The sequence below is a fragment of the Coregonus clupeaformis genome, unplaced genomic scaffold (genome assembly GCF_020615455.1).
Source record: "Coregonus clupeaformis isolate EN_2021a unplaced genomic scaffold, ASM2061545v1 scaf0004, whole genome shotgun sequence".
Classification (NCBI taxonomy): domain Eukaryota; kingdom Metazoa; phylum Chordata; class Actinopteri; order Salmoniformes; family Salmonidae; genus Coregonus; species Coregonus clupeaformis.
Genome location: NW_025533459.1, coordinates 2,154,969 through 2,171,482, shown reverse-complemented (window position 1 = coordinate 2,171,482; position 16,514 = coordinate 2,154,969). Strand labels below are relative to the sequence as shown.

Below are 16,514 nucleotides of genomic sequence, written 5' to 3'. Positions count from 1 at the left end.
TGCCATCCATAAGTGAGAAACCTACATGCCAACTATAGACCATCTATCGTGTTCCCTACAGGTTATAGAAAGAGCAGAAGCTCTGTCCTATCCGTTCAGACCCCAGTCCTACCTACCTACCTACTTACAGGTTATGGAAAATTGGCTCTTTTAATATTTCTCCAGTAGGTTTCCTGAAGGAGAAATCCTACACTTCTATGTCAAAGATAATAAAACAAAATACTATAGTAAATAGTCTGCAGTAGAGCTAGTAGAACTATAGTAATTAAGCTTTACTACAGTATACCAAAAATCCCCCCAAAACACTACACTAGATACTACAGTATACTACAGTCTGCAGTGGAGCTAGAAGTAGAACTACCCTAGATGGAAGTGGTTACAGTCCTTTGGATACTTCCATTATAAAAAAAAAATCTCGATCGATTCTCAGAGTAGCTCGGCTGTCCTTAGATAACGATTCAGCAAACATTTGGCTACGTCAGGATCAGTGATTCAGAACAATGTTTCTTTAGTGACGGTGGAGCAGTTAGTCAGTTGGGTAATCCATTCATCCATCCACTAACACGCAGCGCCACTTCTGTCCCCTGGAAAGATAACAGTGTGGTTCAGCTACTTTAGCTTCACTAATGCATAAACAATAAAGTTCGTCAAAGATAGCAGAACAAAAAAACAGTTGACTTTGGTAGTCTTATTGGGACCAACAGACGCCCCACACATTCACGCACACAGTATGTGAGTGGCAATATCTGTATTATTAGATGACCGTGCAGTGGTAGTTGGAGTCGGTGGCCACGCTGGAGCCGTCTGTCTTGATCACAGTGGTCTTGGAGGAGTTCTGCTGCGAGCTCCTCAACTCCTTCCGGTGACAGAGACGCTCGCGGTAGTTCTGAGCGAAGATGAGCAGCATCAGAGGGTTGATGCAGCTGTGGGAGTAACTCAGACAGATGCTGATGTTGTAGACATAGACAAAGGTGTTGGTGGGCCTGTTGTTGCTCAAGTTAATCACCTGGATCACGTGATACGGGCTCCAGCACACCAGGAAGAGAGCGATGACCATCACCACGGTCTTGGTGGCGCGCTTCGCCCAGACAGACTGTTTACGCTTGACTCGGCGGATGGATCTGAAGACGTGGAAGAGGGTGAGGGAGTAGAAGGTGGAGATGATGATGAGAGGGAGGATGAAGCCCAGGATGGACTGGTAGAGAGTGTACCAGTACATGTCCTCAGGCCCGTCCAGGAGCATCATGCACATCTGCAGGTCGCTCTTCCTCACCACCACGGCGTAGATCATGACGGGCACGGTGAGCAGGACGCTGCCGACCCACACCAGGATGTTGATGACGATGGTCCACTGGATGGTCCGCTTCTCTGAGGTGGGGTGGACGATGGCAATGTATCTAGAAACAAAGAGACACATCAGTTAGAGACCAGGGGTTATCGGTCAGGGGTCAGGTGTCAGGGGTCAGGTGTTAGGTATTTCTGTTTTTTATTTTTAATACATTTGCTAAAATTCCTAAAAACCTGTTTTCGCTTTGTCATTATGGGGTATTGTGTGTAGATTGCTGAGGAAAAAATATATATTAAATCAATTTTTAGAATAAGGCTGTAAGTTAACAAAATGTGGAAAAAGTCAAGGGGTCTGAATACTTTCCGAAGGCACTGTATCTCTATAGGGATCATTCAGGAGACTCCATTGTGAGGCATTTTTTTTTTCTTCTTCAGTAACACCCATCACTTTCCCCCAGTCCAGTCTAGTCCAGACAGAGGCATGTGAATGCCATGTGAATATACAGACAGAAAAATACCATAACTAAATAGTATTTGTCTGCCGGTATTTGTTATCCCAAGAAAAGCAAAACAGTAACGAGTTAACCTGGAATTAAAACGCTCTGTTTGAATAACGCCTATTCATATTGTAACCTTTCTGAGAGCAAGTCAGGCTCTAATCTTGATGTGACATTAAATGAATATAATAATGTCATGTATGTGGATCAGTTGGTAAGAGCATGTCTGCATCCCAAAAGCACCCTTTTTCCCTATAGGCCCTGGTCAAAAGTAGTGCACTATATAGGGAATAGGATGCACACCATTGCGCTGGCATATGCCCAAGGTCATGGGTTCAATTCCTTCAAGGATCACATACACATACTAAGTGAATGAATGCACTCACTGCACTGTAGGTCGCTTTGGATACAAGCATCTGCAAAGTGGCGTACTGTATAATACTATAATATCATAACATTTTAGGATTAATTGAGCCGGGAGCTGAAAAAGTCACATATAAACTGTCATGAATAAGTAAACAAAGTTAGACTGACTGGCTTGTTGCTTGGTGTACAACACGAAATCAACCACGGCTACGTCCCAAAAAGAACCCTATTCCCTAAATAGTGCACAATATTTGACCAGAGTCCTATGAGCCCTTGTCAAAGGTAGTGTGCACTACATAGGGAATAGGGTGCCATTTGGGATGCAATGAATCCTAAAATAAACGATCAGCGATACTGATTGTTGAACACATTTACTGCTGATGTTAAATCTAATCAAAGTAAAGTCTATAGCCATCTGCTGTACTGTGCTGTACTTAACCACCCTGTGTCATATGTCTATGAAAGAAGGAACAGAACCCTGCAGCCATTTGACGTCAGAGAATTAAAAAGGAAGAATTTGCTCTGTTCTGGTTATATCTTTCATGATACGGCTGAATACATGCAAGGCAGGCCAAGGGATGGAGATATCACTGTAGAGATGTCTTCATATGACTATGGAGATGTCTTCATATGACTATGGAGATATCACTGTAGAGATGTCTTCATATGACTATGGAGATATCACTGTAGAGATGTCTTCATATGACTATGGAGATATCACTGTAGAGATGTCTTCATATGACTATGGAGATATCACTGTAGAGATGTCTTCATATCAATCAATCAATCAATTTTATTTTATATAGCCCTTCTTACATCAGCTAATATCTCGAAGTGCTGTACAGAAACCCAGCCTAAAACCCCAAACAGCTAGTAATGCAGGTGTAGAAGCACGGTGGCTAGGAAAAACTCCCTAGAAAGGCGAAAACCTAGGAAGAAACCTAGAGAGGAACCAGGCTATGAGGGGTGGCCAGTCCTCTTCTGGCTGTGCCGGGTGAAGATTATAACAGAACCATGCCAAGATGTTCAAAAATGTTCATAAGTGACAAGCATGGTCAAATAATAATCAGGAATAAATCTCAGTTGGCTTTTCATAGCCGATCATTAAGAGTTGAAAACAGCAGGTCTGGGACAGGTAGGGGTTCCATAACCGCAGGCAGAACAGTTGAAACTGGAATAGCAGCAAGGCCAGGCGGACTGGGGACAGCAAGGAGTCACCACGGCCGGTAGTCCCGACGTATGGTCCTAGGGCTCAGGTCTCTCAGTTGGCTTTTCATAGCCGATCATTAAGAGTTGAAAACAGCAGGTCTGGGACAGGTAGGGGTTTCGTAACCGCAGGCAGAACAGTTGAAACTGGAATAGCAGCAAGGCCAGGCGGACTGGGGACAGCAAGGTGTCATCATGCCCGGTAGTCCTGACGTATGGTCCTAGGGCTCAGGTTCTCAGAGAGAAAGAGAGAACGAGAGAATTAGAGAGAGCATACTTAAATTCACACAGGACACTGGATAAGACAGGAGAAGTACTCCAGGTATAACCAACTAACCCCCAGCCCCCGACACATAAACTACTGCAGCATAAATACTGGAGGCTGAGACAGGAGCGGTCCGGAGACACTGTGGCCCCATCCGAAGAAACCCCGGACAGGGCCAAACAGGAAGGATATAACCCCACCCACTCTGCCAAAGCACAGCCCCCGCACCACTAGAGGGATATCCTCAACCACCAACTTACAATCCTGAGACAAGGCCGAGTATAGCCCACAGAGGTCTCCACCACAGCACAAACCAAGGGGGGCGCCAACCCAGACAGGAAGATCACGTCAGTAACTCAACCCACTCAAGTGACGCACCCCTCCCAGGGACGGCATGAAAGAGCACCAGCAAGCCAGTGACTCAGCCCCTGCAACAGGGTTAGAGGCAGAGAACCCCAGTGGAGAGGGGAACCGGCCCGGCAGAGACAGCAAGGGCTGTTCGTTGCTCCAGAGCCTTTCCGTTCACCTTCACACTCCTGGGCCAGACTACACTCAATCATATGACCTACTGAAGAGATAAGTCTTCAGTAAAGACTTAAAGGTTGAGACCGAGTCTGCGTCTCTCACATGGGTAGGCAGACTGTTCCATAAAAATGGAGATCTATAGGAGAAAGCCCTGCCTCCCGCTGTTTGCTTAGAAATTCTAGGGACAATTAGGAGGCCTGCGTCTTGTGACCGTAGCGTACGTATTGGTATGTACGGCAGGACCAACTCGGAAAGATAGGTAGGAGCAAGCCCATGTAACGCTTTATAGGTTAACAGTAAAACCTTGAAATCAGCCCTTGCCTTAACAGGAAGCCAGTGTAGGGAAGCTAGCACTGGAGTAATATGATCAAATTTCTTGGTTCTAGTCAGGATTCTAGCAGCCGTATTTAGCACTAACTGAAGTTTATTTAGTGCTTTATCCGGTAGCCGGAAAATAGAGCATTGCAGTAGTCTAACCTAGAAGTAACAAATGCATGGATTAATTTTTCTGCATCATTTTTGGACAGAAAATTTCTGATTTTTGCAATGTTACGTAGATGGAAAAAAGCTGTCCTTGAAACAGTCTTGATATGTTCGTCAAAAGAGAGATCAGGGTCAAGAGTAACGCCGAGGTCCTTCACAGTTTTATTTGAGACGACTTTACAACCATCAAGATGAATTGTCAGATTTAACAGAAGATCTCTTTGTTTCTTGGGACCTAGAACAAGCATCTCTGTTTTGTCCGAGTTTAAAAGTAAAAAGTTTTCAGCCATCCACTTCCTTATGTCTGAAACACAGGCTTCTAGCGAGGGCAATTTTGGGGCTTCACCATGTTTCATTGAAATGTACAGCTGTGTGTCATCCGCATAGCAGTGAAAGTTAACATTATGTTTTCGAATAACATCCCCAAGAGGTAAAATATATAGTGAAAACAATAGTGGTCCTAAAACGGAACCTTGAGGAACACCGAAATGTACAGTTGATTTGTCGGAGGACAGACCATTCACAGAGACAAACTGATATCTTTCCGACAGGTAAGATCTAAACCAGGCCAGAACTTGTCCGTGTAGACCAATTTGGGTTTCCAGTCTCTCCAAAAGAATGTGGTGATCGATGGTGTCAAAGGCAGCACTAAGGTCTAGTAGCACGAGGACAGATGCAGAGCCTCGGTCTGACGCCATTAAAAGGTCATTTACCACCTTCACAAGTGCAGTCTCAGTGCTATGATGGGGTCTAAAACCAGACTGAAGCATTTCGTACACATTGTTTGTCTTCAGAAAGGCAGTGAGTTGCTGCGCAACAGCTTTTTCTAAAATTTTTGAGAGGAATGGAAGATTCGATATAGGCCGATAGTTTTTTATATTTTCCGGGTCAAGGTTTGGCTTTTTCAAGAGAGGCTTTATCACTGCCACTTTTAGTGAGTTTGGTACACATCCGGTGGATAGAGAGCTGTTTATTATGTTCAACATAGGAGGGCCAAGCACAGGAAGCAGCTCCTTCAGCAGTTTAGTAGGAATAGGATCCAGTATGCAGCTTGAAGGTTTAGAGGCCATGATTATTTTCATCATTGTGTCAAGAGATATAGTACTAAAACACTTAAGTGTCTCTCCCGATCCCAGGCCCTCGCAGAGCTGTGCAGATCCAGGACAGCTAAGCCCTGGAGGAATACGCAGATTCAAAGAGGAGTCCGTAATTTGCTTTCTAATGGTCATGATCTTTTCCTCAAAGAAGTTCATGAATTTATTACTGCTGAAGTGAAAGCCATCCTCTCTTGGGGAATGCTGCTTTTTAGTTAGCTTTGCAACAGTATCAAAAAGAAATTTTGGATTATTCTTATTTTCCTCGATTAAGTTGGAAAAGTAGGATGATCGAGCAGCAGTGAGGGCTCTTCGGTACTGCACGGTACTGTCTTTCCAAGCTAGTCGGAAGACTTCCAGTTTGGTGTGGCGCCATTTCGTTCCAATTTCCTGGAAGCTTGCTTCAAAGCTCGGGTATTTTCTGTATACCAGGGAGCTAGTTTCTTATGACAAATGTTTTTCGTTTTTAGGGGTGCAACTGCATCTAGGGTATTGCGCAAGGTTAAATTGAGTTCCTCAGTTAAGTGGTTAACTGATTTTTGTCCTCTGACTTCCTTGGGTAGGCAGAAGGAGTCTGGAAGGGCATCAAGGAATTTTTGTGTTGTCTGAGAATTTATAGCACGACTTTTGATGCTCCTTGGTTGGGGTCTGAGCAGATTATTTGTTGCGATTGCAAACGTAATAAAATGGTGGTCCGATAGTCCAGGATTTTGTGGAAAAACATTAAGATCTACAACATTTATTCCATGGGACAAAACTAGGTCCAGAGTATGACTGTGGCAGTGAGTAGGTCCAGAGACATGTTGGACAAAACCCACTGAGTCGATGATGGCTCCGAAAGACTTTTGGAGTGGGTCTGTGGACTTCTCCATGTGAATATTAAAATCACCAAAAATTAGAATATGATCTGCTATGACTACAAGGTCTGATAGGAATTCAGGAAACTCAGAGAGGAACGCTGTATATGGCCCAGGAGGCCTGTAAACAGTAGCTATAAAAAGTGATTGAGTAGGCTGCATAGATTTCATGACTAGAAGCTCAAAAGATGAAAACGCCATTTTTTTTTGTAAATTGAAATTTGCTATCGTAAATGTTAGCAACACCTCCGCCTTTGCGGGATGCACGGGGAATATGGTCACTAGTGTAACCAGGAGGTGAGGCCTCATTTAACACAGCAAATTCATCAGGCTTAAGCCATGTTTCAGTCAGGCCAATCACATCAAGATTATGATCAGTGATTAGTTCATTGACTATGACTGCCTTTGAAGTGAGGGATCTAACATTAAGTAACCCTATTTTGAGATGTGAGGTATCACGATCTCTTTCAATAATGGCAGGAATGGAGGAGGTCTTTATCCTAATAAGATTGCTAGGGTGAACACCGCCATGTTTAGTTTTGCCCAACCTAGGTCGAGGCACAGACACAGTCTCAATGGGTATGGCTGAGCTGACTACACTGACTATGCTATTGGCAGACTCCACTAAGCTGGCAGGTTGGCTAACAGCCTGCTGCCTGGCCTGCACCCTATTTCACTGTGGGGCTAGAGGAGTTAGAGCCCTATCTATGTTGGTAGATAAGAGGAGAGCACCCCTCCAGCTAGGATGGAGTCCGTCACTCCTCAGCAGGTCAGGCTTGGTCCTGTTTGTGGGTGAGTCCCAGAAAGAGGGCCAATTATCCACAAATGTTATCTTTTGGGAGGGGCAGAAAACAGTTTTCAACCAGCGATTGAGTGCTGAGACTCTGCTGTAGAGCTCGTCACTTCCCCTAACTGGGAGGGGGCCAGAGACAATTACTCGATGCCGACACATCTTTCTAGCTGATTTACAAGCTGAAGCTATGTTGCACTTGGTGACTATGGAGATATCACTGTAGAGATGTCTTCATATGGACCATGGAGATATCACTGTAGAGATGTCTTCATATGGACCATGGAGATATCACTGTAGAGATGTCTTCATATGACTATGGAGATATTACTGTAGAGATGTCTTCATATGACTATGGAGATATCACTGTAGAGATGTCTTCATATGGACCATGGAGATATCACTGTAGAGATGTCTTCATATGGACCATGGAGATATCACTGTAGAGATGTCTTCATATGACTATGGAGATACTACTGTAGAGATGTCTTCATATGATGGCCAGAAAGTGGAGATACCAATGTAATGTATAGCCACATGACCCTGGGATGGCCATGTAAATATGGATGTATTGATGGCCAGAAAATGGTGCATATGACCTTCCTAACAAATCAAATCAAAGATTGTCACGTACACAGATTAGCACCTGTTAAAGCCGGTGGAGCGAAATGCTTGTGTTTCTCAATGACTAGGGGAATCTGACTAGGGGAACCTGACTAGGGGAATCTGACTAGGGGAATCTGACTAGGGGAATCTAACTAGGGGAACCTGACTAGGGGAATCTGACTAGGGGAATCTGACTAGGGGAACCTGACTAGGGGAATCTGACTAGGGGAATCTGACTAGGGGAACCTGACTAGGGGAATCTGACTAGGGGAATCTGACTAGGGGAATCTGACTAGGGGAATCTAACTAGGGGAATCTGACTAGGGGAATCTGACTAGGGGAATCTAACTAGGGGAATCTGACTAGGGGAATCTGACTAGGGGAATCTGACTAGGGGAATCTGACTAGGGGAATCTGACTAGGGGAATCTGACTAGGTTATCTGACTAGGGGAATCTGACTAGGGGAATCTAACTAGGGGAGACTGACTAGGGGAGTCTGACTAGGTTATCTGACTAGGGGAATCTGACTAGGGGAATCTAACTAGGGGAGACTGACTAGGGGAATCTGACTAGGGGAGACTGACTAGGGGAGTCTGACTAGGGGATCTGACTAGGGGAATCTGACTAGGGGAATCTAACTAGGGGAGACTGACTAGGGGAATCTGACTAGGGGATCTGACTAGGGGAATCTGACTAGGGGAATCTGACTAGGGGATCTGACTAGGGGAATCTGACTAGGGGAATCTAACTAGGGGAGACTGACTAGGGGAATCTGACTAGGGGAGACTGACTAGGGGAGACTGACTAGGGGAATCTGACTAGGGGAATCTGACTAGGGGAGACTGACTGGGGGAGACTGACTAGGGGAATCTGACTAGGGGAATCTGACTAGGGGAGACTGACTAGGGGAGACTGACTAGGGGAATCTGACTAGGGGAATCTGACTAGGGGAGACTGACTGGGGGAGACTGACTAGGGGAATCTGACTAGGGGAATCTGACTAGGGGAATCTGACTAGGGGAATCTGACTAGGTTATCTGACTAGGGGAATCTGACTAGGGGAATCTAACTAGGGGAGACTGACTAGGGGAGTCTGACTAGGGGAATCTGACTAGGGGATCTGACTAGGGGAGACTGACTAGGGGAGTCTGACTAGGTTATCTGACTAGGGGAATCTGACTAGGGGAATCTGACTAGGGGAATCTGACTAGGGGAATCTAACTAGGGGAGACTGACTAGGGGAATCTGACTAGGGGATCTGACTAGGGGAATCTAACTAGGGGAGACTGACTAGGGGAGTCTGACTAGGGGATCTGACTAGGGGAATCTGACTAGGGGAATCTAACTAGGGGAATCTGACTAGGGGGATCTGATTAGGGGAATCTGACTAGGGGAATCTGACTAGGGGAATCTGACTAGGGGAATCTGACTAGGGGAATCTGACTAGGGGAATCTGACTAGGGGAATCTAACTAGGGGAGACTGACTAGGGGAATCTGACTAGGGGAGACTGACTAGGGGAGACTGACTAGGGGAATCTGACTAGGGGAATCTGACTAGGGGAATCTAACTAGGGGAGACTGACTAGGGGAATCTGACTAGGGGAGACTGACTAGGGGAGACTGACTAGGGGAATCTGACTAGGGGAGACTGACTGGGGGAGACTGACTAGGGGAATCTGACTAGGGGAGACTGACTAGGGGAGACTGACTAGGGGAGACTGACTAGGGGAGACTGACTAGGGGAGACTGACTAGGGGAGATTGACTAGGGGAGACTGACTAGGGGAGACTGACTAGGGGAATCTGACTAGGGGAGACTGACTAGGGGAGACTGACTAGGGGAATCTGACTAGGGGAATCTGACTAGGGGAATCTGACTAGGGGAATCTAACTAGGGGAGACTGACTTGGGGGATCTGACTAGGGGAATCTGACTAGGGGAATCTAACTAGGGGAGACTGACTTGGGGAATCTGACTAGGGGAGTCTGATTAGGGGAATCTAACTAGGGGAATCTGACTAGGGGAGTCTGATTAGGGGAATCTAACTAGGGGATCTGACTAGGGGATCTGACTAGGGGAATCTGACTAGGGGATCTGACTAGGGGACTGACTAGGTTATCTGACTTGGGGAATCTGACTAGGGGAATCTGACTAGGGGAATCTAACTGGGGGAATCTAACTGGGGGAATCTGACTAGGGGAATCTGACTAGGGGAGTCTGACTAGGGGAATCTAACTAGGGGAGACTGACTAGGGGAGACTGACTTGGGGAATCTGACTAGGGGATCTGACTAAGGGAATCTGACTAGGGGATCAGACTAGGGGAATCTGACTAGGGGAATCTGACTAGGGGAATCTAACTAGGGGAGACTGACTAGGGGAATCTAACTAGGGGAGACTGACTAGGGGAATCTAACTAGGGGAGACTGACTAGGGGAATCTAACTAGGGGAGTCTGACTAGGGGATCTGACTAGGGGAGTCTGACTAGGGGAGACTGACTAGGGGAGACTGACTGGGGGAATCTGACTAGGGGAGTCTGACTTTGGGAATCTGACTGGGGAATCTAACTAGGGGAGACTGACTAGGGGAATCTAACTAGGGGAGTCTGACTAGGGGATCTGACTAGGGGAGACTGACTGGAGGAGTCTGACTAGGGGAATCTAACTAGGGGAGTCTGACTAGGGGATCTGACTAGGGGAGACTGACTGGGGGAGTCTGACTAGGGGAATCTGACTAGGGGAGACTGACTGGGGGAATCTGACTAGGGGAATCTGACTAGGGGAATCTGACTAGGGGAATCTAACTAGGGGATTCTGACTTGGGGAGACTGACTGGGGGAATCTGACTAGGGGAATCTGACTAGGGGAATCTGACTAGGGGATTCTGACTAGGGGATTCTGACTTGGGGAGACTGACTGGGGGAATCTGACTAGGGGAATCTGACTAGGGGAGACTGACTGGGGGAATCTGACTAGGGGAATCTGACTAGGGGAATCTGACTAGGGGATTCTGACTTGGGGAGACTGACTGGGGGAATCTGACTAGGGGAATCTGACTAGGGGAGACTGACTGGGGGAATCTGACTAGGGAATCTGACTAGGGGAGACTGACTGGGGGAATCTGACTAGGGGAATCTGACTAGGGGAGACTGACTGGGGGAATCTGACTAGGGGATTCTGACTAGGGGACTGACTAGGTTATCTGACTTGGGGAATCTGACTAGGGGAGTCTGACTTGGGGAGACTGACTAGGGGAATCTAACTAGGGGAATCTGACTAGGGGATCTGACTAGGGGAATCTGACTAGGGGATTCTGACTAGGGGACTGACTAGGTTATCTGACTTGGGGAATCTGACTAGGGGAATCTGACTAGGGGAATCTAACTGGGGGAATCTAACTGGGGGAATCTGACTAGGGGAATCTGACTAGGGGAATCTGACTAGGGGATTCTGACTAGGGGACTGACTAGGTTATCTGACTTGGGGAATCTGACTAGGGGAATCTAACTGGGGGAATCTAACTGGGGGAATCTGACTAGGGGAATCTGACTAGGGGATCTGACTAGGGGAATCTGACTAGGGGAATCTAGCTAGGGGAGACTGACTAGGGGAATCTGACTAGGGGAATCTAACTGGGGGAATCTAACTGGGGGAATCTGACTAGGGGAATCTAACTAGGGGATCTGACTAGGGGAATCTCACTGGGGGAAAAAAAGGAGATGGCTGCCGTTTTACATCCCTCTAACCAATTGTGATATTATGTGTGTTTTTTCACATTATTTGTAATTTATTCTGTACATAATGTTTCTGCCACAGTCTCTTATGACCAAAAAGAGCTTCTGGATATCAGGACAGCGATTACCCACCTCGTATTGGATGAAGATTTTTTCTTCCACGAGTCAGACGCAAAGGATATCCTACAGACACCCGACAAGGCCCAAATCCCCGTCATTCGCATGAGAAAGAGACAGAGATATCGTGGACGTAGGTCGGGGTGCCTTGTAAAGATCTGACGGCGAGCGAGTAATCTGCCTCTTCCATCAATCCTATTAGCCAATGTACAATCATTGGAAAACAAAATAGACGACCTAAGATCAAGAATGTCCTACCAACGGGACATTAAAAACTGTAATATCTTATGTTTCACCGAGTCGTGGCTGAACGACGACATGGATATCATACAGCTGGCGGGATATACGCTACATCGGCAGGATAGAACGGCTGACTCCGGTAAGACAAGGGGTGGTGGTCTGTGTATATTTGTAAACAACAGCTGGTGCATAAAATCAAATACTAAGGAAGTCTCAAAGTTTTGCTCGCCTCAGGTAGAGAACCTCATGATAAGCTGTAGACCACACTATCTACCAAGAGAGTTTTCATCTATATTTTTCGTAGCTGTCTATTTACCACCACAAACCAATGCTGGCACTAAGATTGCACTCAATGAGCTGTATAAGGCCGTAAGCTAACAGGAAAACGCTTATCCAGAGGCAGCGCTCCTAGTGGTCGGGGACTTTAATGCAGGGAAACTTAAATCCGTTCCACCTAATTTCTACCAGCATGTTAAATGTGCAACCAGAGGGAAAAAAACTCTAGACCACCTTTACTCCACACACAGAGGCGCATACAAAGCTCTCCCTCGCCCTCCATTTGGCAAATCTGACCATAATTATATCCTCCTGATTCCTGCTTATAAGCAAAAACTAAAGCAGGAAGCACCAGTGACTCGGTCAATAAGGAAGTGGTCAGACCGCAAGGCACTACAGAGGGTAGTGCGTACGGCCCAGTACATAACTGAGGCCAAGTTTTCTGCCATCCAGGACCTCTATACCAGGCGGTGTCAGAGGAAGGCCACCCTAGTCATAGACTGTTCTCTCTGCTACCGCACGGCAAGCGGTACCGGAGCGCCAAGTCTAGGTCCAAAAGGCTTCTTAATAGCTTCTACCACAAAGCCATAAGACTCCTGAACAGCTAATGATGGCTACCCGGACTATTTGCATTGTCGGTTCAGTAATACCCTAATGAAGAGCATTGACCAATTAACCTTGAATACATTGTTTATGTGTGGATATGGGTATTCAATCTGTTACCATCCATTTCATTATGAATTCATCAATCTCTACTTTCTGGGTTATTGACATGGTGTTGTAGTCTATTGTTTTATTGATATGCTGTCTGCTGTTAGCTCCACATTAGATCAGAAAATCACATATAGGTTTGGTTCTAGTAAACACACCTAAAGCCATTTTAGAAAAATCTAAAGTTCAACTCCAGTATGTAAAGTAGTTACAGTAAAAAACTGTAAAGGGATTACTGTGAATTTGGCAGTAGTTTACAGGCAGCTTTTGGCAAGTCAAATTCTGCATTTCATATTACAGGACACATACTGTAATATGAATGTGGCATCAAAGCAAGAACTGTGTAATTGCACACAGTACAATACCGTAAAATGTACTGTATTATACAAAAAAAATTAAATAATAATGCTACTGTAATCGGAATGAATTAATGGATGAATTAATTACATTCATTGAGGGGAGGGGCTTGTATTTCACAGTATGCTGCTGTAATTACAAGGGATTGGTACAAGCAGGTTGCCTGCTAGCTAAAGGCTATACACATTACAGCATATTAATTAATGTTTGGTGTTTTATAGCACTTGCACTTCTAGATGCCTTTAACAACGGCTTCCAAACTGGCAACGGCTACAGGGAGAGAAAAAAACCAGACCAAATGGACATGGCAACATGCTCAACCATTTAAGTTTTAGACTTGCTGCCACTCCAATCTGTCCCCTATCCAAATTGATGGGGCACTATAACCACATAGGAGTTAAATTGCCGCAGAATTCTCAATCAGGGTGAAAACAACTATAGCCTCTTACAAGACACCCCTCAACATATGTTAATGAGCCGGAAACAACAATACCACAGCACCCACTAGTGGTCAAAAAAGTTTTTGGCGCTCCAAAAATACAGTAAAGGGGAGCTTCTCCCGTTCTTCTCCGCAGATCCTCTCAAGCTCTGTCAGGTTGGATGGGGAGCGTCGCTGCACAGCTATTTTCAGGTCTCTCCAGAGATGTTGGATCAGGTTCAAGTCCGGACTCTGGCTGAGCCACTCAAGGACATTCAGAGACTTATCGCAAAGCCACTCCTGCGTTGTCTTGGCTGTGTGCTTAGGGTCGTTGTCCTGTTGGAAGGTGAACCTTCACCCCAGTCTGGAGCAGGGTTTAATCAAGGATCTCTCTGTACTTTGCTCCCGTTCATCTTTCCCTCGACCCTGACTAGTCTCCCAGTCCCTGCCACCGAAAAACATCCCCACTGCATGACGCTGCCACCACCATGCTTCACCGTAGGGATGGTGCCAGGGTTTCCTCAAGATGTGACGCTTGGCATTCAGGCCAAAGAGTTCAATCTTGGTTTCATCAGACCAGAGAATCTTGTTTCTCATGGTCTGAGAGTCTTTTAGGTGCTTTTTGGCAAACTCCAAGCGGGCTGTCATGTGCCTTTTACTGAGGAGTGTCTTCCGTATGGCCACTACCATAAAGGCCTGATTGGTGGAGTGCTGCAGAGATGGTTGTCCTTCTGGAAGGTTCTCCCATCTCTACAAATGAACTCTGGAGCTCTGTCAGAGTGACCATCGGGCTCTTGGTCACCTCCCTGACCAAGGCCCTTCACCCCCGATTGCTCAGTTTGGCCAGGCGGCCAGCTCTAGGAAGAGTCTTGGTGGTTCCACATTTCTTCCATTTAATAATGATCGAGGCCACTGTGTTTTTGGGGACCTTCAATGCTGCAGAATTTTTTTGGTACCCTTCCCCAGATCTGTGCCTCGACACAATCCTGTCTCGGAGCTCTACAGACAATTCCTTTGACCTCATGGCTTGGTTTTTGCTCTTACATGCACTGTCAACTGTGGGACCGTATACTATATAGACAGGTGTGTGCCTTTCCAAATCATGTCCAATCAATTGAATGTATCACAGGTGGACTCCAATCAAGTTGTAAAAACATCTCAAGGATGGTCAATGGAAACAGGATAAACCTGAGCTCAATTTCGACCCTCATTGCAAAGTGTCTGAATACTTATGTAAATAAGGTATTTTTTTATTTTATTTTTAATACATTTTCAAAAATTTCTACAAACCTGTTTTCACTTTGTCATTATGGGGTATTGTGTGTAGATTGATGAGGATTTATTTTAAATGTAAGACATTTTATAAGGCTGTAACGTAACAACACGTGGAAAAAGGGGAATGGATCTGAATACTTTCCGAATGTTTTATTCAAATATTATATCCGTTTGCACTACTTGCGGTCAATCTGCTGTCTACAAATTAATGAGTAATTACGCTCCAGACCCCCTACCAGTTGTACTAGTGGTTGATCCCTGCCCTTGACCAGTGACCAGGTCCTTATAATAAAAGGCTGCGTAGCAGTAATGTGTTCTTCTTAATAACTTATAGGTTCAAACTATGTTATAATCATATCCTACACAAGGTTATATCTACCTGGATAAATACAGGTAGTAGAGGAGGAGCTAATTGATGCTATATTAGACACCTCTCTTTGTCATGATCAAACTGACACCTATTGAATTTGGAGAGATGGAGACTTACCTGTCGATACACAGCACCGTTACGATCCCCACGGTAGTGAACTGGTTGCTAACGTCCACCACCACGACAGCTTTGCACATGAAGTTCCCGAACACCCACTGTCTGTCTCGGACCAGCTGGTGAATGTTGAAGGGCATCACCAGCAAGAACAGCATGTCTGCGATGGCCAAGTTCAGCACATAGATGTCCGAGACCATCTTCTTCTTGCATGTCGCCACTGCGTAAATCACCAAACCGTTAGCGATCACTCCTATCGTACACAGGATGCCGTATATGGACGGGAAGATGTGCATAAAAGTCGCCAGGTCGACGAAGCTGTTTGAGGACCGAGTCGTGTTCACACATGACGAGTTGTTGGTGAAGTTACCTACTTCTTCGTAATTACAGAATATGTCCGAGCTATTCACAATCATCTTTAGATCTTCAGATATTTGCCGCCCTGGTCGGGATTGATAACGCGCGGGTCAGTATCAGGCTATAGATAAGCACCAACACTGCCAAGCCGAAAAAGTCATAATGTACTGGCTTCTATCCAAATTTCTAGCGGCACAACTTGGGCACGTCTTCTGGATAAACTGCAGCGCGCGTATCCTTTGGTTGACACACTTCTTTAGATTGTCTTGTAATGGACTACAGCGCAAGTAAAGTCTGTGTTTCAATGAGATTCTGCTGAAGGATCGATCATTCTCACCAAACTTGGGTACAAGCTGATGCCTAACGAACACATTATTCACTCAGGACTGGACCTCCCCGTGCGTCTCAGCTGCGCTCTCTCGCCACCCAATAGCGCACCTCATTTTCGTTGACTCAGTGAACGATAAGACAATCCGATAGTAGTCTCCTCCCTTCAAAATATCCCTCGTTTAACAAGTGATAAAACATCAATAAAGTTTACAGTGAGTAAATCCTACCACAAAAAAATG

General features: G+C 45.7%; 1 protein-coding gene across 1 annotated transcript; it reads right to left on the bottom strand.

The window, feature by feature from the left end:
* Positions 1-352: 352 nt before the first annotated feature.
* LOC121545641 (melanin-concentrating hormone receptor 2-like) lies at positions 353-16,118 on the bottom strand. Its single transcript, XM_041856361.2, has 2 exons — positions 15,592-16,118; positions 353-1,397 (listed from the first exon to the last, which is right to left on the bottom strand). The coding sequence occupies exons 1-2, from the start codon at positions 16,002-16,004 to the stop codon at positions 755-757; spliced, it is 1,056 nt and encodes a 351-aa protein (XP_041712295.2). The 5' UTR covers positions 16,005-16,118; the 3' UTR covers positions 353-754.
* Positions 16,119-16,514: the final 396 nt, after the last annotated feature.

Excerpts from the sequence above, each read along its gene's own strand:
- LOC121545641 (XM_041856361.2), bottom strand. The coding sequence starts at position 16,004 with ATGATTGTGAATAGCTCGGACATATTCTGTAATTACGAAGAAGTAGGT. Across the intron at positions 1,398-15,591 it reads ACGGTGCTGTGTATCGACAG|ATACATTGCCATCGTCCACC; the intron begins GTAAGTCTCCAT and ends CTTTGTTTCTAG.